At 35.9% G+C, this 21,123-nt stretch overlaps 2 protein-coding genes and 1 long non-coding RNA gene across 8 annotated transcripts in view; 2 read left to right on the top strand and 1 right to left on the bottom strand.

Moving 5' to 3' along the window:
* The first annotated feature begins 9,333 nt into the window (after positions 1 to 9,333).
* LOC149076638 (sorting and assembly machinery component 50 homolog) lies at positions 9,334 to 20,886 on the top strand. Its single transcript, XM_089244249.1, has 2 exons — positions 9,334 to 9,466; positions 19,448 to 20,886. Exon 2 carries the CDS (start codon positions 19,452 to 19,454, stop codon positions 20,805 to 20,807), a length of 1,356 nt encoding a protein of 451 aa, XP_089100375.1. The 5' UTR covers positions 9,334 to 9,466; positions 19,448 to 19,451; the 3' UTR covers positions 20,808 to 20,886.
* On the top strand, positions 12,515 to 16,817 carry LOC149076639 (uncharacterized). Its single transcript, XR_016194081.1, has 2 exons — positions 12,515 to 14,746; positions 16,617 to 16,817. It is a non-coding gene; the product is annotated as an uncharacterized LOC149076639 (long non-coding RNA).
* Positions 20,877 to 21,123, bottom strand: part of LOC149076637 (18S rRNA (guanine-N(7))-methyltransferase) — a 251,477-nt gene continuing 251,230 nt past the window's right edge. For all 6 annotated transcript variants that reach the window (XM_089244250.1, XM_089244252.1, XM_089244254.1 and 3 more), the window contains one exon: positions 20,877 to 21,092. In XM_089244250.1, coding sequence (XP_089100376.1) covers positions 21,038 to 21,092 — 55 coding nt within the window. In that variant the 3' untranslated portion in view covers positions 20,877 to 21,037. The remainder of the gene's footprint in view (positions 21,093 to 21,123) is intronic.

Genomic DNA, 21,123 nt, shown 5'->3' with positions numbered 1-21,123 from the left:
TTTAGGATTTTTCCGTTGATCTTGTTCACACTCATTTTTCGGTGCCAGAATCGCACTCTCACAAAGCCACTCATGGTTTCGGTGATTCTGTTGAATGTTTGGGAACACTTTGTCTGCAAGTTCTTGAACTGAGTTTATATATATAATAACTGGCAAAATCCATTTGGGAACGTTATCAGTCCAGTCAGTCCAGTGGGTCTACGGGAATTCTTCCATTGCCAAGTTTGATCAACTGATGTGAAAATGATAGCAGTGCTGAGTCATTTTGCAGTTGAACTCGCATGTTGGTGGATAATGATAATTTTTTAGCTTCGTGCCAGAGTGTTGATGTCCTAACAAACTCGAGGCGACCACCGATAGACAGAACCTTCACTTCCAACCCATCTGACTAATGGCAGTAAATTGCAATGTAGCGATATGGCCAGAGTTGGTGTTTGGTGAAGTAGAGTGCTGATGATTTGAGGCAAGCATTGAGTTCATCAGCTGGCGTAGAACATTTTTATTCCCTGTTTTATCGTCGTAGTTGTTGTTCTCTGTTGTTAGTGACGTCAGATGTCCAGCTTCTGCAGCGAATATTATTCAAACTCCTTTTAAGCATTTTTTAAATTGAAACTATACCTCAACGATGGGTGGTTGGTGAGATAAAGGCCACATTAGCACTTACAGGACACCCTGTATACATGCAAGCAAAAATATCTGGCGCTTCCAGGGTTTTCTTCAATTACTGGGAGTATTGGAAAAGAGCCAAACCATTATAAAGGAATAAACTGTAATGATGGCAGCGTTAAAGATGTGACAAACCATTGCAAAGACATATACACGTCTGAAACGCATTGTTGGGAACCACGGTAACCAAAGTAAACGTTCCGAAAGTAATTGTTGAGGCCCCAAAACCATTGTTGCCCGGCAGTTTTTCGCCCATTTCGGGCATTTGCCCAGCTCTGACGAACTTTTAAAGTAGCCTACGGTTCAATCCCGGACCTGTTTGGTATATATGCAAAATCTGGCGGCGATCGGTCTAAAACTGTAGATTTGTATAAAGAGCATACATACATACATACATACATACATACTTTCACATTTATATATAAGATTATTATGATCATTGTTATATTACTATTAAATTATATATTATAGTAATATTGTGTCGGCTGTATTTCCGTAATCGGGTCTCCCGCCAACTTGGCGAATTGTTCGTAACAAGTTTCGCGAGTTTCATATTACCCATAATTCCTCAAGAATTGTAGCTATGGTAATCCTAATAAGACACGGAGCCATGATATTCACTAAATTATTAGTTTTTGATGACACCACACACTGAAACTAACTTTAACTGTTACATATACTTACCTTTCATCAATTTCATGATAAATAATCATTTATTGAAGTGAAAAATTCAAATTAGAGGTAATATCAGCGATGTAATCTGGCTATATATTCTTCCTCCGGGGCGCCATGTTTGTTTTCTTTGTTGACATCTGAAATTCGAACGCCCTTGGCCATCTGTGCGGCTTTGACGAATCAAATACTTGAATTTTACTGTATTTGATGGTATTTATAACCATGACAGCGATTGAATAGACTGAAGTCACGTGATTAATATCAATAACATTAACTTATAACAAAAAACATTAATTATTATTTAATGAAATAAATATTCTAAAAAAACATTATAAAGGTTCAAGATATACGGAAGACTGGATGTTGTGAAGATATTTATTATTTCAGATGTTTATTTTTTAAGGAAGGAAAAAACTCATCTCTGCCTCCACCGGGAGTCGAACCCGGGTCCCTCGATTGCCGGACGAGTGCTCTGACCACTAAGCTACAGAGGAGATAGAGATTTTCCTTCGCTAGAGCGTATATATGCCGAACGGAACCGTGCAATGGACGGTGAAACCGATCAGCTAATAGCTCATTGACGACGAGCCACCAGAGGGCTATATATATGACATGAATGTCGCTCTCCACTTGTTAATACAAGATATACGGAAGACTGGATGTTGTGAAGATATTTATTATTTCAGATGTTTATTTTTTAAGGAAGGAAAAAACTCATCTCTGCCTCCACCGGGAGTCGAACCCGGGTCCCTCGATTGCCGGACGAGTGCTCTGACCACTAAGCTACAGAGGAGATAGAGATTTTCCTTCGCTAGAGCGTATATATGCCGAACGGAACCGTGCAATGGACGGTGAAACCGATCAGCTAATAGCTCATTGACGACGAGCCACCAGAGGGCTATATATATGACATGAATGTCGCTCTCCACTTGTTAATACAAGATATACGGAAGACTGGATGTTGTGAAGATATTTATTATTTCAGATGTTTATTTTTTAAGGAAGGAAAAAACTCATCGCTGCCTCTACCGGGAGTCGAACCCGGGTCCCTCGATTGCCGGACGAGTGCTCTGAAGCACTCGTCCGGCAATCGAGGGACCCGGGTTCGACTCCCGGTGGAGGCAGAGATGAGTTTTTTCCTTCCTTAAAAAATAAACATCTGAAATAATAAATATCTTCACAACATCCAGTCTTCCGTATATCTTGTATTAACAAGTGGAGAGCGACATTCATGTCATATTATAAAGGTTATTAATAACTGTATCTATACCCATATATATATAGCTCAGTGTCTGAACCTATATCTTTAAGTACAAATGATATTGCATGCTCTGACACCTGTAGGCCGTACTTCGTATGGCGCACGAAAAGGGGCGCACCGATCCGTAAAGTATTTTTGCAAATTATTTTCCGTTCTTCGGGTTTTATCCTTATTGAATTATAGATCTCTTGGTGCGGTTGGACAAAGTCAATATTTATTATTTCTCCTCTAAGATATATCCGCGGAGAAAACGAAGCTCTCCGCGTTACTTGTTGGTCGATTTTGTTGCCACATGTTTCTTCCTAGGGGTTTTCTACAACAGGTATCTTCAGATGACCTTGTGTACCGTTTTTCCCGGGAAAGTCCCGATTTTTTGGCCGTCCCGACTTTTTAGCGCAAGTTTCCCGGTTTTCCCCGTTTTTTACATGAAGCTTACCTAGATTTTTATTCATTATTGAAGTCAAGGAATGAAATTATTTTCCCACTTATAAATTATATTATGATGATTACAATTATAAAAGAGAATATTAATCTCTCACATTTGTCTTGGTGAACGTTTTATTTCGTGGAATTCATTTAAATCCACTGCAATTTGCCATGGAGGAAAGAATAACAGGAGGTGACGCGACCAGCGCGTCCGTTGAGAAAGCATGGTGAATCAGGGTTGCCAGATGAAGCCAGTGATCGCTCTATTAAAGGGACCAAGTAAGCCCAAACAAACCGTAGCTTCCCATGCATTCCTATGAGAAACATCCCCGTTTTTAAAAATCATTTAAAAATTTACTATTCACTTTAGGAACTCGATTTTTTTCCCTCAAATTCTGTGGATATATTTATACAATTGAACGAGAGCTTTTACAATTTTAGTTGTTATTTGTTTTCGAGTATTAACTTCAACAACATGAAACCTTTTGCAAAAATAACCAAAATTTACCCGTATCTTGTGCCCCAAAATTCCTTCTCGGCATTTTAATTTTAAAAATATTATGCCAGAGCATGTAATACCTCAGTGCTGAGAGAGACACAATGTTTAAAGACACTTGAACGAGAGGTGTTTGAAAAAATCTGACTTTTTTTGCGAAAAACATTAATGTATGCAAAACATTAGCATATATAATGCCTTTCAGCTGTTTGTATTAAAATATTGTAGAAATACTTCGTCCAGGTAGAACAACAAAAACTCGAGCACAGGCAATTTTAGATTTCAAATTCAATTCGAAACTGTTTTTTGTCAAATTTTCGTACACATACCACTTTAAAAGCAAAGTAATAGGTACAAAATGAAGAGGGGGAAAAACAGCCCAAGTGATTATTTTCCTAAATACTATAAGCCAGAGAGATGACTTATCGCGGCTCGTAGAAAGAGTTTTTTATTTTTAATATTTTTTTTCTCAATACTACATCTACATAGCGGAAGGTTCGGATGGGCAGCATATATTTCAATCATACATATTCAAGAATATGTAAAGCTTAAGACGAGCGCCCACGGGCCTGAAACACTTTTGAAATGTCCCGGATCTATCATAATGACAAACGAAAAGGTTCTTGGAAAAGATTATTACGAAAAGGTTATTGGAGCTTCATATTATTTTAATTAATCATATTCCCATAGACATTAATGTGATACATCGAATTTTTAAAATATATTGAAAGCACTGAACTAAAAACATATGACGAGTTGAGAGCGAAAAATGATCTTCCCCCTTCAAAAATAAATGAAAAATATAAAAACCCCCTTATACAAGGATAAACTTCTATCTTTCTCTTTTATCGATCACTAGCTATAATACCCAGCGCTGCCCGGGTTTTCTTCAATGAGGCTGTTAGAAACACATGATATCTCCCTCTTTCTTTGAGGGACATGCAAACCGTGTCTAAGTAAACCAATATAGCGACTTCCTGTGCGACTCATGAAATTAACAAATCTAGATTTAAAGAAACATAGAAATGAATATATACTTTTCTTTCCCTTTTTAAGGGGCCGCTATGTATTTCTATTCCCCCCTCCCTCGAACTTCAAGTTAATTATCTGCCTGTTTCAGCTTTCAGAAATGCTTAATTAAAGCAGTGGAATTTTTTCGATGTACTTTTTATGGCCCATATTAATTTTAAAACAACCTAAACTGTATGAATTGATGCAGTTGAATATCAAAAATATCGGCTATATTTCCGTAATCGGGTTTCGTGCCAACTTGGCGAAATCTCTAACAAGTTTGGCGAGTTTCATATTACCCATAATTCCTCAAGAATTATAGCTATGGTAACCCTAATAAGACGTGGAGCGATGATATTCCCTAAATTATAAATTTTTGATCATGCCACACACTGAAACTAACTTTAATTGTTATATATAATTACCTTTCATAAATTTTATGATAAATACTCTTTTATTGAAGTGATGAATTTAAATTAAAGGTAATATGAGCGTTTTAATCTGGCTACATATTTTTCCACCGGGGCGCCATGTTTGTTTTTTTGTTGACATCTGGAATTCGGACGCCTTGAACACCTGTGCGGCTTTGACGAATCAAATATTGATTCGCTGTGTATTTGATGGTATTTATAACCACGACAGCGATTGGCCAGACTGTGACGTCACTTGATTAATATGAATAACATTAATTTATTACATAATAATATTAATTATTATTTAATGAAATAAATATTCTAAAAAAAGAGTATAAAAGTCATTATACTGATTATAAAGATTATTTTCTCCTTTCGTCTGATTTTATCGTTATTGGATTACAGATCTCTTGGTGCTGTTAGAACAAAGTCAATAGTTACCCAGAGCGACGGAGCGTAGCGACGAAGCTGTGCCCCGCGACCCCCACGCCCGAAGGGCGCCCGAGGGAGTGAGCGTAGCGAGCGGGGAGCGGATATATCCGCGGCGCAAGCGAAGCGCGCCGCGTTAATTGTTGGTCGATTTTCTTGTTACTGGGGTTTTCTACAGTTATCATGGTCATTTTATCAAGAATGACCATGAATGACCATCTTGCTTGAATGAATCAAGCAAGGCAAGACCCGCCCTTCGGGCGTGGGGGTCGCGGGGCACAGCTCGGTCGCCCTGGGTAACTATTGACTTTGTTCCAACAGCACCAAGAGATCTGTAATTCAGTAAGGATAAAACCCGACGAAAGGAATGTACAGACAGTCCAATGAAGTAATTAATAACTGTAATAACTTATAATTACTGACTGTAAATATAACATAGGTTATATACATCAAAATAATAATTATTATAATAATATTACTTAGTTTTATTATATTAATTTGTATTTATTATTATTACAGTATAAATTATTAATTACAATTGTTAATAATAACATTTATAATAAATATAAATTATTATTAATTATCTGACATAATAAATCAATTTCAATTCATTAGTTCTCATTCAATTGTAAAATCGACCTTTTCTGCATATTCGTGACGTCACATAGAGCTGTTCTAACACAGCTACCACATATAAGCAAGTATTACACATTGGCGAGAAAAAAAATTCGCCAAGTTGGCACGAAACCCGATTACGGAAATATAGCCCGTATATCTCTAAGCAAACACAATATTTCAGAAATCGGGAATTCTATACAATTTTCAAAATTATTGATGTGGCGGAAAACCCCACCAAATTTCAGCATTTCTACAGTAAAATCGGCAATTCGCGGAGAATGTTTGTTCACAGCGTTTCTGATTGAACACAATATTTATTTTTACATCATTGAAGTTTTGGCCCCCAATTTCACTTGTTTTTTGTGTAGGAATTTTATTCCCAAGGGTTTAACTTTTATGTGTGTAAAATCCCTATTTTAATTTGACTTCAGTTTTTGAGTAGGGATTTTATTCCCTACGCTCTAACTTTTATATTTGGAAAATCCCTATTTTATTTGGAAAAATCCCTATTGTATTTATTAGGGAGTGGTTTTAGCATAAAATACGGGTGTGCGCGAAAATCTCCCGAATTTTCATTTTCAAAAGTTGGCAGCTATGGACTAGCTATACCCGGCGCTGCCCGGGTTTCTTCAATGAGGCTTTTTTGGATCACGTGATATCTCCCTCTCTTTTTCTTGAGGGATATATAAACCGTGTCCAAGTTAACCAATATGGCGACTTCCTGCACGATTCATGAAATAAACAAATTTAGATTCACAGAAACGTAGAAATGAATATATATTTTCCTTTTTTAAGGGGCGCTAGGTATTTTAAGCGGCAGGTTTCACTACACGTACACGCACATTCCCGCATGTACCGATTCGTTGGGGGTTCCGCGGGGGGCTGTGGGCGGGGTGCATGTGTGGTGTAGCAGTAGTAGGTAGGGCTCGTAGGTAGGGTAAAAAAGGGTTCGGGGATCCATGATGTTCTTAAGTCAGCCACCTCGTTGGGCAATTTGCCTGTTGTGGCGTTGTATTTGTATTTGTATTTCGATAAACCTCCACCCCCTGAACCTCAAGTTACCTATCTGCCTGTTTTAGCTTTCAAAAAATGCTTAATTAAAGCTATGGAATTTTTTCGATCCACTTTTTACGGGCTCATAACTAATTTTAAAATATCCTAACCCACATGAATTTATGCAAATAAATATCAAAAGACAATACGGAGACATGCTTGAGAAGATATAAATAAAAAGTTGAAATCAATGTTATTGCATGAATATCCACCTCAAAAGTAGGTCCGGCTAATTACTTCATATTTAATCTCCTAGTCTTCGTATCTCTAAGCGAACTGAATATTTCAAAAATCGAAAATTCAATACAATTTTTAAAATTATTGATGGGGCGGAAAATCCCACCAAATTTCCGCATTTCTACAGTAAAATCGACAATTTTAACACTGATTTCTATGGGAATAATCCTTTGCTTGACCCTCAAACTGATGCTGATGATGATTATGACGTCTATTCGAAAAGCCTCATTACTGGAAGGATTGAAAAAGTGACAAACCATTATAAAGGCATAAACTATTATACATATGGTAACACAAGATATACAGAAGACTGGATGTTGTGAAGATTTTTATTATTTGAGATGTTAATTTTTTAAGGAAGGAAAAAACTCATCGCTGCCTCTACCGGGAGTCGAACCCGGGTCCCTCGATTGCCGGACGAGTGCTCTGACCACTAAGCTACAGAGGAGATACAGATTTTCCTTCGCTAGATGGACATTCATGTCAAATATGGTAACAGGATTAAAGAAGTGACAAACCGTTGTAAAGGTATATACACGTCTGAAACGCATTGCTAGGGAACCACGGTAACCCATGGAGGAAAGAATAACAGGAGGTGACATCAGGAACGAAAATTGAAGCCGTTGTGCCAACCCTATGGGCTGACAAGTAAGCCCAAACAAACCGCTCTTTTCCCTATACTTAACATGTGTTTTGCCGGATCGAATTCTTTTAAAATATTAATAACTAAATAAATTTAAGTACCATGACCATTTACTGCGTCTTCAGGTAATCTACATGATCCAATAAAGGGGAAAGATAAAATTTTATCCTTGTATAAGGGCTTTTTATATTTTTAATTTGTTTTTGAAAGGGAAAGATCATTTTTCCCTCTCAACTCTTCATAAGTTTTTAGTTCAGTGCCTTCAATTTATTTTAAAAATTCGATGTATCACATTAATGTCTATGGAAATATGATTAATTAAAATAATATGAAGCTCCAATAAACTGCAATTTTCATAATTATTTCTTTCAACTGTTTATTTTGCCTTTTTGTTTCGTTCGTCATTATGATAGATCCGGGAAATTTCAAAAGTATTTGAAGCCTGTGGGCGCTCGTCTTAAGCTTTACATGAGGAATTTTGATTTCGGAATCAATTCTGAGGTGCTCGAGCACCTTCTGACAGGGCCGTAGCTAGGATTTTTGCCACCCCTGGCATACATGATTCAGCCGTCCGGGGCAAACAGCATTTTGCCGCTCCCGTTCCTCAAAGTACTGGAAGTGCTCGAACGTCGTCCGCCACTGTGTATTTATGGTTTTGCTGCCTGTAGGCTGTACAAATTTCACCACCCTTCTTCCGTTCCACTCTCATATTCTTGAATACGTATTACTGGAAATATATGCCGCCCATCCGAACTTTCCGCTATGTAGATGTATTGAGAAAAATATATTAAAAAATAAAAAAACTTTTTTTTACGAGCCGCGATAAGTCATCTCTCTGGCCTATAGTATTTAGAAAAATAATCTGGGCTGTTTTTTTTTTCTCTTCATTTTGTACCAATTACTTTGCTTTTAAAGTGGTATGTGTACGAAAATTTGACAAAAAAGTTTCGAATTCAATTGGAAATCTAAAATTCTGTCTGTGTTCGAGTTTTTGCTTGGAATGGAGACGTATTTCTACAATATTTTAATATAAACAGCTGAAAGCCACACACACACAGGCAGACAGACAGAAAATCAATTTTATATACATAGATGTAGATTACCTGAAGACGCATTAAATGATCATGGTGCTTAAATTTATTAAGTTATTAATATTTTAAAAATTCGATCCGGCAAAACGCATGTTAAGTATAGGGAAAAGAGCTTATTCTTTCCTCCATGACAATTTGCAGTAATGCTTTATTTCCCGCTATTTCAATTTCTCCCATATTTGGCAACTTTATTTACTTTTGTCGTCATTTTTGGCGTTGCCCCGTATTTGGTACCAGAATTTTCGTTTTTCTTTCGAAAAAATATGGTAAGGATATTTCTCCTGATCAAAAATACTGATGCTAGCCGTTGTAGAGTCACCTTTATTTATGTCCTCTAAAACCAAAGCCTTTCTTATTTAGCTTTGTCTAAAACCAATTCAGTAAAAAGGGAACAGCTTAGAACTGTAGTTTCGAGCCGCTATTTTGTATTGTTTCTGGAGTAATTTTGTAAGTTTTTTCATTTTGGGTCGCTCTATTAGTTTTCCCATGTTTTGGTTGTAATTAAAGTTTGTTGAATCCACTTGATTGAACCAGTTTCAAGGTGGTGTCTCCAAAAATGAACAAACAGGGCCGCACATCCCAAGACTTATCATGTGATATTTATTGTTGAAATAAAATCAGGGCCTGTTCCTCATAAGTTCACGCTCTATGCAAATATGAATTTTTGGGCCCCGTTTACACACATTAAGTAATTAACTTAATTAAGTTGTCGAGTACTTTATAATGTATTCAGGCGATAAGGGCGCCGGGTTTAATTGGTTAGTTATTTAGTGGTTAAGTTGAATAGAGGCTGATCAATTTTTTCGATTAAGTAGTCATGGTTTGCATGGCGTGGTCTCGTATTATCCAGTGAGCATTTGCTTCAAACGTGTGGACGCTTTTGAGCACTTAACTTGAAATTTAGTCAACTACAAAATCACTTAACGATTGTAAACAGGCCTTTCTATGTAGTTTTCTTTGGGGCAAAGGCTTACACAGGGAGGCATATGGGCTGTGCCTTAACGCTTACAGCGGCTGTTCCGAGATATCTTGTCAAACATGATCTGCTCTATTTCGGCCATCCCAAATTAGATGGTTCTTAACATGCTTTTATTTCTAATGTGGCAGTTATAATCAGAAAAATGTTAGAAATCACATAATGGTTAAATATGCTAGAAGTAGTTATATTTGGGACTCTGAGCACCTGTCCTGTTTGCCCATGCGAGAAACTAGCCTTGAATAAAATAGCCTCTCAAATAAAATACCATAACGGGACCACCACTAAAACCGGGATTCTCTTTTAAAGAATAAGGAATTCCAGTAAACTGATAATAGTATTGAGAAGACACCAACGAATAAGGCAAATACACAAAAAATAAGAAAAGTCCTAATGCATTTCAACACCAATGGGTGCCGTCTTCAGAGGAAAAATTTAACCACTAGTGATAATAGTATGCAAAAAAGTAGTAAATATTAAAGGCAGGGTTGTTTGGTTTAAACCACATTGGTTTTAACCAAGTGGTTTTTTTTCAAAAAATCATAGTTGCCTAAATATCATATTGGTTCATTATTAGCCAAAATGTTTCATTTTTATCACATTTTATATCCTCGGGGTACATTTTGATGGTATATCTTTAAATGACATAAGATTTTATGAGTGGGTTTTTTTCAAAAAGTCTCATAAAAGTCGCCGGAATTTATATATATTTTTCATATGAAGTATCTTAGTTATTTAAAGTTATATATAAAAGCCAAAATTTATCATTCTTACAACATTTTCTAACCTTTGGCTACATTCTGATGCTCTATCAAATTCATGAATAAGGATTGCATCACAGATCTAAATGTAATGGTGTATTATCTCAGTGTTTCTTTTTCCCTTCACAAAGAAGCAGCTACAGTAGTGACACCATCATGCTAGGGGCAGGTGGTCCTATAATCCAATAAAGGGACCAGCTGTCCTTAAAGGACGAAGACTAATGTACTAGTTGTTACATTACCTCACATACATGTGTTACTTCTTACGGGAAAGAAAATGAACATCTCCTACTGTATATCTCCCAGTCTTAATATTTAATAGTTTTTTTTATACTTTCACACACACACTGTTAAGCCCAGTTAATCAAGGTTCTACTGTATAGTAGTAACAGATTTATGGAAAATAATCAGCTATATACAGGGTGATTATAATTAAAGATTTGATTCCAAAACTATACAATAAGTACTGATCAGAATGACTTGAAAATTTGCATGGAAACTCCTTAAGCAATGGAAGTTTCTTTCGCAAAAGAAAAAAGTGCAAAATGTGCAAGTAGATGATACTGTACTTGGCCAGCAGTATAATCTATTTTGTGCAACCACATCATTTCGGCACTTCCACAGCATCAGTGTGTGGATAGAACTTCTATTCAGATGCACATTGCAATACCAGCAAAGAAGCTGCTGAAGACCCATTTTGACAGGATGCACCTTAACCCTTGCAACTTCTGGCTGTGGGGGTACCTCAAAATGTTATAAACAGTGGTCAGATTGCAAACTCTGGTGTATTGCAATCTCCAGCACATGCCCTATATGTTAGTTCCTCAGGAATATTAATGTGGGGGCGCGTTTGGTTTAATAAAGCTGAATTGCAAGCACATCCCCATTATGACCATGACATACTCCGATTCTGTTGTTGAACAAGAATTTTTGTGCTTTCAACCTCATAGCCAGAACACACGGTGGACAACATATTTAACATTTTTTGAGTAAGTTGTAGTTATTTGTTCAATTACTTCGTTTTTTGTGATGTTTCCATGAATTATGAAATCGTGCAATGCTATAATTAAGTTATCATTTTGCCATGAATGGCTATTGTTTCCATTCTGCGAGCAAATTTCCCACATGTTGGATGATGTCATTAATTTTACATTTTTAAGTATTTTTTCCCTTTCACCAAATACAACTGCATTTTTTCAGGAATATTCATGTCAATTTTCAAATCATTCTGACAATTGTTCTTTTTTACAGTGTTTTGAAATCAGAATCTTAGTTATAATCACCTTGTATATCGTACATCATTGCTAATTATTGTGCATTATTTATGCTTCATTAAATACATTATATTCACCTAATTTTTATTATAGTTTTTGCAAAATAGCTTCTTAATTAAGTATACTGAAAGGAACTGGAGAAAAACCTTTATATATTATATGATTAATAACATTTTAAAAGAATTTTCAAACACAGTAATCCATTGAGTTAAGCAAAAAATAATTAAATTGCAAAAGTTGGTTTTTGTTAAAATGTAAGAAATATTTATTGATTAATGAATATAAGAATAGCGTTACTTACATTCATAATCATTTTATTTTAATTAATTACTAGAAGTTTGAATCAGTTTTCAAAAATTTTATTGTTCATACTATTTAAAAAAAAAACGGTTTAAACCAAAAAAACCCGGTTTTTTATATAATTATATAATAATTATAATATAATTAATATAAAGTATTATTTGATTATAGAAATTACCTCTGATGTATACTTTCATATAAGTTTTCACTTATAGTTATAAATAGGAGGTTTTGGACAGTAAAAACCACGGTAAATACCATGGTTTTTACTGTACTGTACAAAACCTTGCCAACCCTTGTTAAAAATCTTATAAAACGAAATACACTGAAGAGCCAAAAAAACTGGTACACTTGCCTAATCTTGTGTAGGGCCCCCGCGAGCCCGCAGAAGTGCCGCAACACGACGTGGCATGGACTTGACTAATGTCTGAAGTAGTGCTGGAGGTAATTGACACCATGAATCCTGCAGGGCTGTCCATAAATCCGTAGGAGTAAGAGGGGGTGGAGATCTCTTCTTAACAGCACGTTGCAAGGCATCCCAGATATGTTCAATAATGTTCATGTCTGGGGATTTAGGTGGCCAGCGGAAGTGTCTAAAGTCAGAAGAGTGTTCCTGGAGCCACTTTGTAGCAATTCTGGACGTGTGGGGTGTCGCATTGTCCTGCTGAAATTGTCCAAGTCCGTCGGAATGGACATGAATGAGTGCAGGTGATCAGACAGGATGCTTACGTACCTGTCAGAGTCATATGTAGACGTATCAGGAGTCCAATATGACGCCAACTGCACACGCCCCATACCATCACAGAGCTTCCACCAGCTTGAACAGTCCCCTGTTGACATGTAGGGTCCGTGGATTCATGAGGTTGTCTCCATACCCGTACACGTCCATCAGCTCGAAGCAATTGGAACCAAGACTCGTCAGACCAGGCACAGTGTTTGCAGTCCTCAGCAGTCCAATGTTGGTGTTGTCTGGCCCAGGCGAGGCGTAAAGCTTTGTGTCGTGCAGTCATCAAGGGTACACGAGTGGACCTTCGGCTCAGATAGCCCACATCGATGATGTTTCGTTGAATGGTTCGCACGCTGATACTCGTTCATGGCCCAGCATTGAAATCTGCAGCAATTTGCGGAAGGGTTGCATGTCTGTCACATTTAAGGTCGTACGTGAAAATCCAAATATCATTGCTACCTCGGAGATGCTACGTCCCATCTCTCGTGCGCCGACTATAACACCACGTTCAAACTCACTTAAATCTCGATAACCTGCCATTGTAGCAGCAGTAACCAATCTAACAACTATGCCAGACACTTGTTGTGTTATATAGGCATTGCCGACCGCAGCGCCACACTCTGATTGGTTCCATATCTCTTTATTTGCATACACATGCCTGTACCAGTTTTTTTGGCTCTTCAGTTTATGTAAATCAAATTAACATTTACTTGGGCGGTTTTCAGCTATAATAGCATAAAACTGTGTTTAACTCTTTGTTGTAGGCACGATATCTTATTACCATCATCTTGTTTTTTCCTTGTGTATATTTTTTATCAACTTGAATTGGACAAAGAAAGCAAGGGAAAAATATCAAACTCAAGTCTTCCCCTATTGATTTTAAAATTTACCATGGATTCCACTGTCTGTAACTTTCTGCAGCTGAAAAACAAGTTCTAGTCAGAGACCATAGGTGGCTATGATGATCTGGAGAGGGGGGGGGGGCATGATGATGTAAATTTTTTAAAAGGCTGTTTAACCAAAATTTACATTAAACAGCCTAAATATTTAAAGGCTCAGCCTTTGACTTGGGGAGGAGCAAAACCCCCCAGCATGGGTGGAGGCATCTCATATATCTGCCCGTGAGTCAGACGAGGTTGAACTGAAATCTCAGATCCCCGATTTTGCGACGTGTAATATAAATGAAATAATTTGAATGAGAATTATCATAAACTTAAATTCTGTTTTATGGTCAAGTGTGACTGCTACCCTGACCTCAGCAACTTGTAACTAAAAAAGGAAATTTACTCTATCGCTTACGGCCGTATTCACCGTCCAGTTTCAGAACGTGATTCAGGTTCTAAACTGCGTTTCACCTCAAAATTGGTATTCACCACCCCTGAATCGAGATCCAGGGACCAGCTTTTCAAGCATGAAACTGAACCTCAGATTTTGGCGATCCAACAGGGTGGATCGAGTTTTGCGCATGCGCATTATCGTCACTGCTAATACAAACATCGAAGTAGTAATGGCAGTCGTGCTGAATTGTTTTTACGATGAGGCGGAATGAAATAGGGAATTTAGAATAATTTATTAATCATAAGGTGATGAGTGACCACGTTTACGTATTAAATATATGTTAAATAATTATCCCCGATCAATGAAAGCCTTCAACAACTACTTGAAGCCATCAACAAGTGACGAAAGAAGGTGAGTAATGATACTTTTCTATGATTTCCTTCAAATCTGAACTTTATTCACTAACAAAAAGATCATTATCAAATAATGATAGAATTGTATGTGTAATATACTCATGTATTGATATTAATGACACAAATTCGTCTTTATGGTACATGAAACAGGGTCGTAGTGGGCTCTCTCGATGCAGACTTTTTTGAGTGGAGGCCCCTGACAGTATTATGTAAAATAAAGTGTGTAAATTTTTGTGAGGGCCCCCATTCTCTCAGCCCCAGCTTATTTACGGTCCTGACCTAAAGGTTAAAATGGTGGGGCATAGTGGCATGCTTTTGAAATTTTTTTCCTCTCTGAAAATAATGTATCATGGGTCTGAAAAGAAGTCATGAATATCTCTCTCGAATTGCAGGAATAGTCACTTGTATACAAAAAATTTTTTTTTTGTATCACTTGATCATGATGGGGGGGCCCTCAGAGACAAGAAATTTTTCTGTTGCCCTACCTGGTAAATTCTAGAAAGTTTCAACCAGATCTCATTTTTGTGGGGGCCCTCGTACAACAAGAACTCACAAATTGTACTAGGCAAAAGCGATCATTACAGTCCAAATCAAAAATTTATCAAAATCTCCAGTTTTTTTTGTTTTTTTTTAATTTAAAAAAAAACTAAATTTTCGAAATTTCTGTACAACATTCTTACAGTTTTGCTATTAAACGTACCATTCAAAGCATAATTCTATTGATCTTTGTTGTAGAGATATTTAATTTCGAAATAAGGGCTCATTCGCTGATCACCCTATATTTTTTACATGATATTTTGCTGCTGTGTGTAAACATGACATTTTCCTTCTATATTCAGTCGATCTCGCTTACAACATTCCCACTTATAATATTTTCCTGCTTAGTACTTGAACTAATTTTTATTAAGATTTCCTGTTTAAAGCATTTTCCACACTTATATTTTTCATGGTAATTTTCTGAAGAAAAAAAAAACTTTATAAGCAGAATCCACAGTATTTGCACAAATGAAAACACATGCACAACAAAAAATATTTTCTGCGGTGCATTCTCATTATCCAAAATCATATAATTATCGGCTCATTTTATTCTATTTGTGCATCAGTATTTTTCATATAAATATCAGTTCATTGGTTTATTATTTACAGTTAAACCTCACTAAAATGATACTTGATATAAAAATAAATCCCTCTACATCGATATTTTGAAAGTCTTGTTTGGAAATTCCTATAGTATAATGCTAAACTGCTGCCACTCGATTAGAGATGAGAATATTAATATGAGAAATAACTTGAGAATAATTATTTTTGATAAGAATATTCCCCAGTAATTTATAAAAGTAGTCCAGAGAATATTCTCTAGGATATTATATATAATTATATTATAAATAACTGGAGAACATTCTCATTAAGAATAATAAGAATATTCTCAAGTTATTTACAATAGTAGCCCTTTCCAGAGTCCTTCGTGACAATATTCTCAAGAATTTTACATCTGTACTCTTAATACAACAGCAATCCCTCTACAATGATATTTTTTCTTGATTTGCAAAATATCATTTTGTCGAGATTTTAGTGAGTGATCATACCTTTCCTGCTGAAAACACTTCAAAAATTCATGAAATTACTTTTTGGAACCTCATTTATGTGCAGTTCATGCCAGCATTGGGCAAATGATTGAGTGAAATTTATAATATTTAAGTAATCTATCATTACATAACTCGTACCACGTGATTGCTGATTACATGCGTTTTGTTCGTATTATGCAGTACGATTCCACTGTACTTGAAATTACAACACATGAGTATAATTTACTTCATACTTTAGGGAAATTTTTTTTTCATGAAACCTATGTTTTTTTAATTTTTCAGATGAAACAAGTATTCGGGAGCAAAAGTTGGGTGAAAACACATATCTATGATAAAATGTGGCCACTGAAGATGAACTGACTCCATCACGGAAGAAAATCTCAATATTTATTTATTTACTATGTGTGTGTGTTATACGTACCATTATTTTTTTTAGCAATCTCAAATACTTCCATATAAATATGAATAAATTATGTTTGATAATTGATTTGTCGTTATTTCTTAAGTGAGGAAAATGTTAGCCTTTTTTTACATGGTTTGAATTTGTGCTTTAATTATGTTCAAGTTACAGTGTAAATTTTGAAAGTAACGAATTACTAGATTATTATGTAAATACAGTATATATTTTTAAAAAATCCAGATTTAACTACCAATCCTGCTAGTAAAAAGAGGAATGGAAAATGATTTTGTTGATGAATAATGACATTGAATCTACCAATATATGTAAATTTTTTTTAAATTTTTAGTCTTGGCTATTAATTTACCCTTTAGTTGAACATGATTCAAAGGCAATGCATTTTACATAATAAAAAAAAATTGTGCATACACTAATGCTTGTATTGACTGTCACATTTGAAACTTTGTTTAGAGATTTTTTATTTTTAAGAACCTCTTTCTCTCAGCTTCAAGGAAATCCTTTCAACTTATATCTAATAATATAATAAACTGTTTTCAACTGAATTTAAATTTTTTATGTAAGCTAATCATAAAACTAGTACATATGTTGGAACAGTTTTTTGTCGAAAAGAATGCTTGGGTTTAGTATTTTATACATTGGGAGGGGCACATCTTGTGTGTAGGAAGGATTGCATAAAAAATAGTATCTTAAGAAGTGCATGGAACTAGCATACAAGTTTCAACAAATATAATTACAAAAAAGTCAGTCTCAGATATTCACTTATTTGGCTAATAGGAAATAGCTATTAATGTTCAGTAATTTAATATTCAATGCCATCACAAGAATTACTATTAGCACTAAAAATTTTTTTTGGAAATCAAATTTTTACTGAATTTTGTACTTTTTAATTTTAATATGTGTATCTTAGTGTTTACAAAATTTGATTTCAGCTAAAAAACAATCGTAATTTAAAAAATATTCAGATAAGAATTATTTTTGAAAAATTTATTAGTATTTTTTAAAATATAAATTTTACACAATTGCGACTGTCCTTTTTTCCTTCATGATTAATAAAATTTGCATGTGTTGATAAATACCTTTTTTCCCCTTCAAAGCAATGAAAATCGTATAGGCTGATTATACAAATTATTTGCTAATAATATGTATATTTTATCTAATCTGAGAATATTAGCAATTCCGTAGCAAAATGAAAAACCATCATTATAGATATAGCTGGTCTGATCATTTTTGTCTCACCACGGTCATTTTCTGCACACGAGGGCTAATTAGACCGGGACCTACAATTTATTGCCGATTCCGAACGGCAGGCTTGTTTTGTATAGTCATCGAGAGGTTGGTGCGCTAACCCCTCGATGGGAGGACTCCCTGCGGTAGCAACTTTTTGCTGCGGTCAAGTCGCCGTTTTTTGTTTTACCCCTGTGTCAGGAACTTTCCTGACAAGGACGAACCGGGTATCGAACTCGCGACACCTCTAAACATCCTTTGGTACTTTAGGCGAGCATCTTACCGACTGGGCTACCGCGCCCTAGATATAGCTGGAGTAGGTAAGAAAAACGTACTGGAATGAAATGGAATTTCCATTAAAAAAGGGATGATAAAACACATTTTGCTTATCGAAAAAAAAAATTGTTGAAAAACGTAAACACAAGAATCCTACTGTTGAGTTTTGTACTTCATTAGAAGATCAAAAAAAATCCTCCATCCAATCAGCATTGGATCTACTCTCCCCAAGCTAATATACGCCAAATATTCGCCAACTGAACCGAGTTTCACTTGATACTCGTTTGGTAGTATTTCGAGAATACAGACTGCGCGTTGAAATGGGTTTCAACTGATCCGCATTTCAGCATGATAAGTGGTGAATACGGCCGTTAGGGACAGTGTCATTTTGGTGTGTCAGTCCACATAATTTTTCGTGGGTGAATTATGCTAAGCGAATTCAGCATCCTTTCTTGTCCAATGCTCAGGGCACCAGACTCCTTGAACTGCCTTAGTTGTGACCATATCTTCTCAAGTTTACCATGTGTGTGCGCACCAGTCTTTGTTACCAATCGAAATAAATCTGTTTCTGTCTTAACATTGCATACACAGAATCCAATCTGAACCCAAAATACGGGCACAAAATAAATATTGTACGCATCAGATCTGTATTTAGTCAACTTGTTGCCCAAAATATATTCTAGCAGATTCTTGCAATTTTGATTCAGTGGCCAAAGAATGGGTTCAGATCCTAACTGGTTCAGCACATTGGTTGGAGCATTACGAAACATTCTACTTGAAAGTGGGACGTATGGTCTTCAGTGAATAATAATATTTTAAAAATTTATTATTTTACAAAGCAACACCTCATTTTTGACTTCTGACATCCCCGCATATTGCATTTGAGTTGTTTTGAATAACAAGTATACAAAAAACTGCTTGAAATAAACTTTCATCTTGCTCTTTTTTAGCAACCATTTTCTTCTGCTTCTGAGGTACCTTTTATGTTCAATATAGTTTGGTTGAGTTAGGTTGTTTGTTAGGAATTCAGGGCTATATAAGGAAAACCATCCTAATTTACATTCTACGAGGTTGGCGGCCATGCTGTACTTTTCCTCTTCAAGGTTTATGTATTGTAAATGAAATGGTTATAATAATATTCAATTTAAAAAAACTTGAATTTGTTTCAATGAATGTCTTTTTCTTCATTCCGTAGAACCATGGGTGTTGTTCATGCTAAAGAAGCTCCAACTTCTGAAGCCTCGTCTAATTGGAAGCAGTTTAACCAGATTGCAGTGAGGGTGGACAAAGTTCATTTTGATGGTGTACAGAGAACCAAAGATGATGTTCTATTGTATGTTGTAGGTGATCTTCTTCAAGCACATAACTTTCAAGAACTAGTTTTGAGAGCAAATGGAGTTAAACAGCAACTGGAATCGTTGAATGCATTTAAAAGCGTTGATATAATTCTGGATACAAGTAAAGGACCAGAATCTACTGAAAACGGCTATGAAGTAATATTTGATATTAAAGAAAGATCAAAAGTAACGGGTAACATTAATGCCCAGGTGGGAAACAATGAGGGGAGTGTGCTATTGCAGTGCTTGTTGCCAAATGTTTTGGGAAGAGGAGAATCTCTTCAGGCTGAATATCAATATGGGAAAAAAACGCTTGGTTTTAATATGAAGACGACAAAGCCAATTTTTGCGTGGGTAAATCCAACCATCAACCAGTCAGTATTCAGTCAGACCACTGAATATCCGTGGAGTGGGTTCGAAGAAAAATTGAAAGGTGTGGGTGCTGAAATAATTTTTGAATCTTCTCCGCAAGTTCTGCATACGTTAAGATGGGAAGGTGTATGGCGAAATCTATCGTGCAGTTCACACCTTACCCCTTTTTTGGTCAGAGAGGAGGCTGGTCATTCTGTCAAGTCGTCTATAAAACATATCTTGACCATGGATCAAAGAGACAACCCATGCTTACCTCTCAGAGGCTGCTTTTTTAGATTGTATCAAGAATATGCTGGATTAGGAGGAAACGTAAGCTTTTTGAAGCACGAAATCCAATATCAGGTCAATAAAAGTATTTTTGATAACTTAGTTTTTCAAGCCACTCTAGTAGGAGGTTTAGTTCGTTCACTTCTCTCTGACCATGGTGTGAGAATCAATGACAGATTTTTCCTCGGTGGACCTCTTTCTCTGAGAGGATTTCAGATGCAAGGGGTAGGACCGCATATCCAAAATTGTTCAGTAGGTGCAGAAGCATATTGGGCATGTGGATTACATGCATATGCTCCTCTTCCTTTCAGGCCGTTGCAGCATGTTCTTGATAAACTGTGCAGAGTTCATGGATTTTTCAATGTAGGAAATATCGATAATTTTCCATTTACTGATGATTATCACAGCAATATAATTTTGCTACTTTCCAGGTTGCGTTGCTCCTGTGGTATAGGACTTGCTCTATCAGTAGCTGGGATGGCACGTTTTGAAATTAATTATTGCGTTCCAATCAGTTCTGAACCAGGTGATAGAATCAAAAAGGGATTACAGTTTGGAATAGGTGTGAATTTCTTGTAAAACTTTCTAGATTTATGTTTGTTGTTCAGAAATAGAATGTCATTCATGCAACTTTTAATAAAGGCATACTGAGAGAAAATCTATTTTATTCATAAAATTTTAAGTTGATATAAACATTATATTATTTCCATACATGGAACTATTATTTCATACAATTAGAAGTTAATTATATATTTTTTGACTGATCAAACTGATTCCTTTAGAATCATAATTGTTTTTGCTCGATAAAATTAAAATTTCTTGCTTCGTCGTCTTCCAGTGTATTTGGAGTTATCACGAACTTCCCTGAAAAATAAAGGAAAGGCTATTCAGAAAA

The sequence above is a fragment of the Pholcus phalangioides genome, unplaced genomic scaffold (assembly GCF_987345545.1).
Source record: "Pholcus phalangioides strain wild (caught in Gottingen) unplaced genomic scaffold, Ppha-v1.0 ptg000015l_1, whole genome shotgun sequence".
Classification (NCBI taxonomy): domain Eukaryota; kingdom Metazoa; phylum Arthropoda; class Arachnida; order Araneae; family Pholcidae; genus Pholcus; species Pholcus phalangioides.
This window is presented reverse-complemented; position numbering and strand designations above follow the sequence as displayed.

Excerpts from the sequence above, each read along its gene's own strand:
- LOC149076638 (XM_089244249.1), top strand. The coding sequence starts at position 19,452 with ATGGGTGTTGTTCATGCTAAAGAAGCTCCAACTTCTGAAGCCTCGTCT.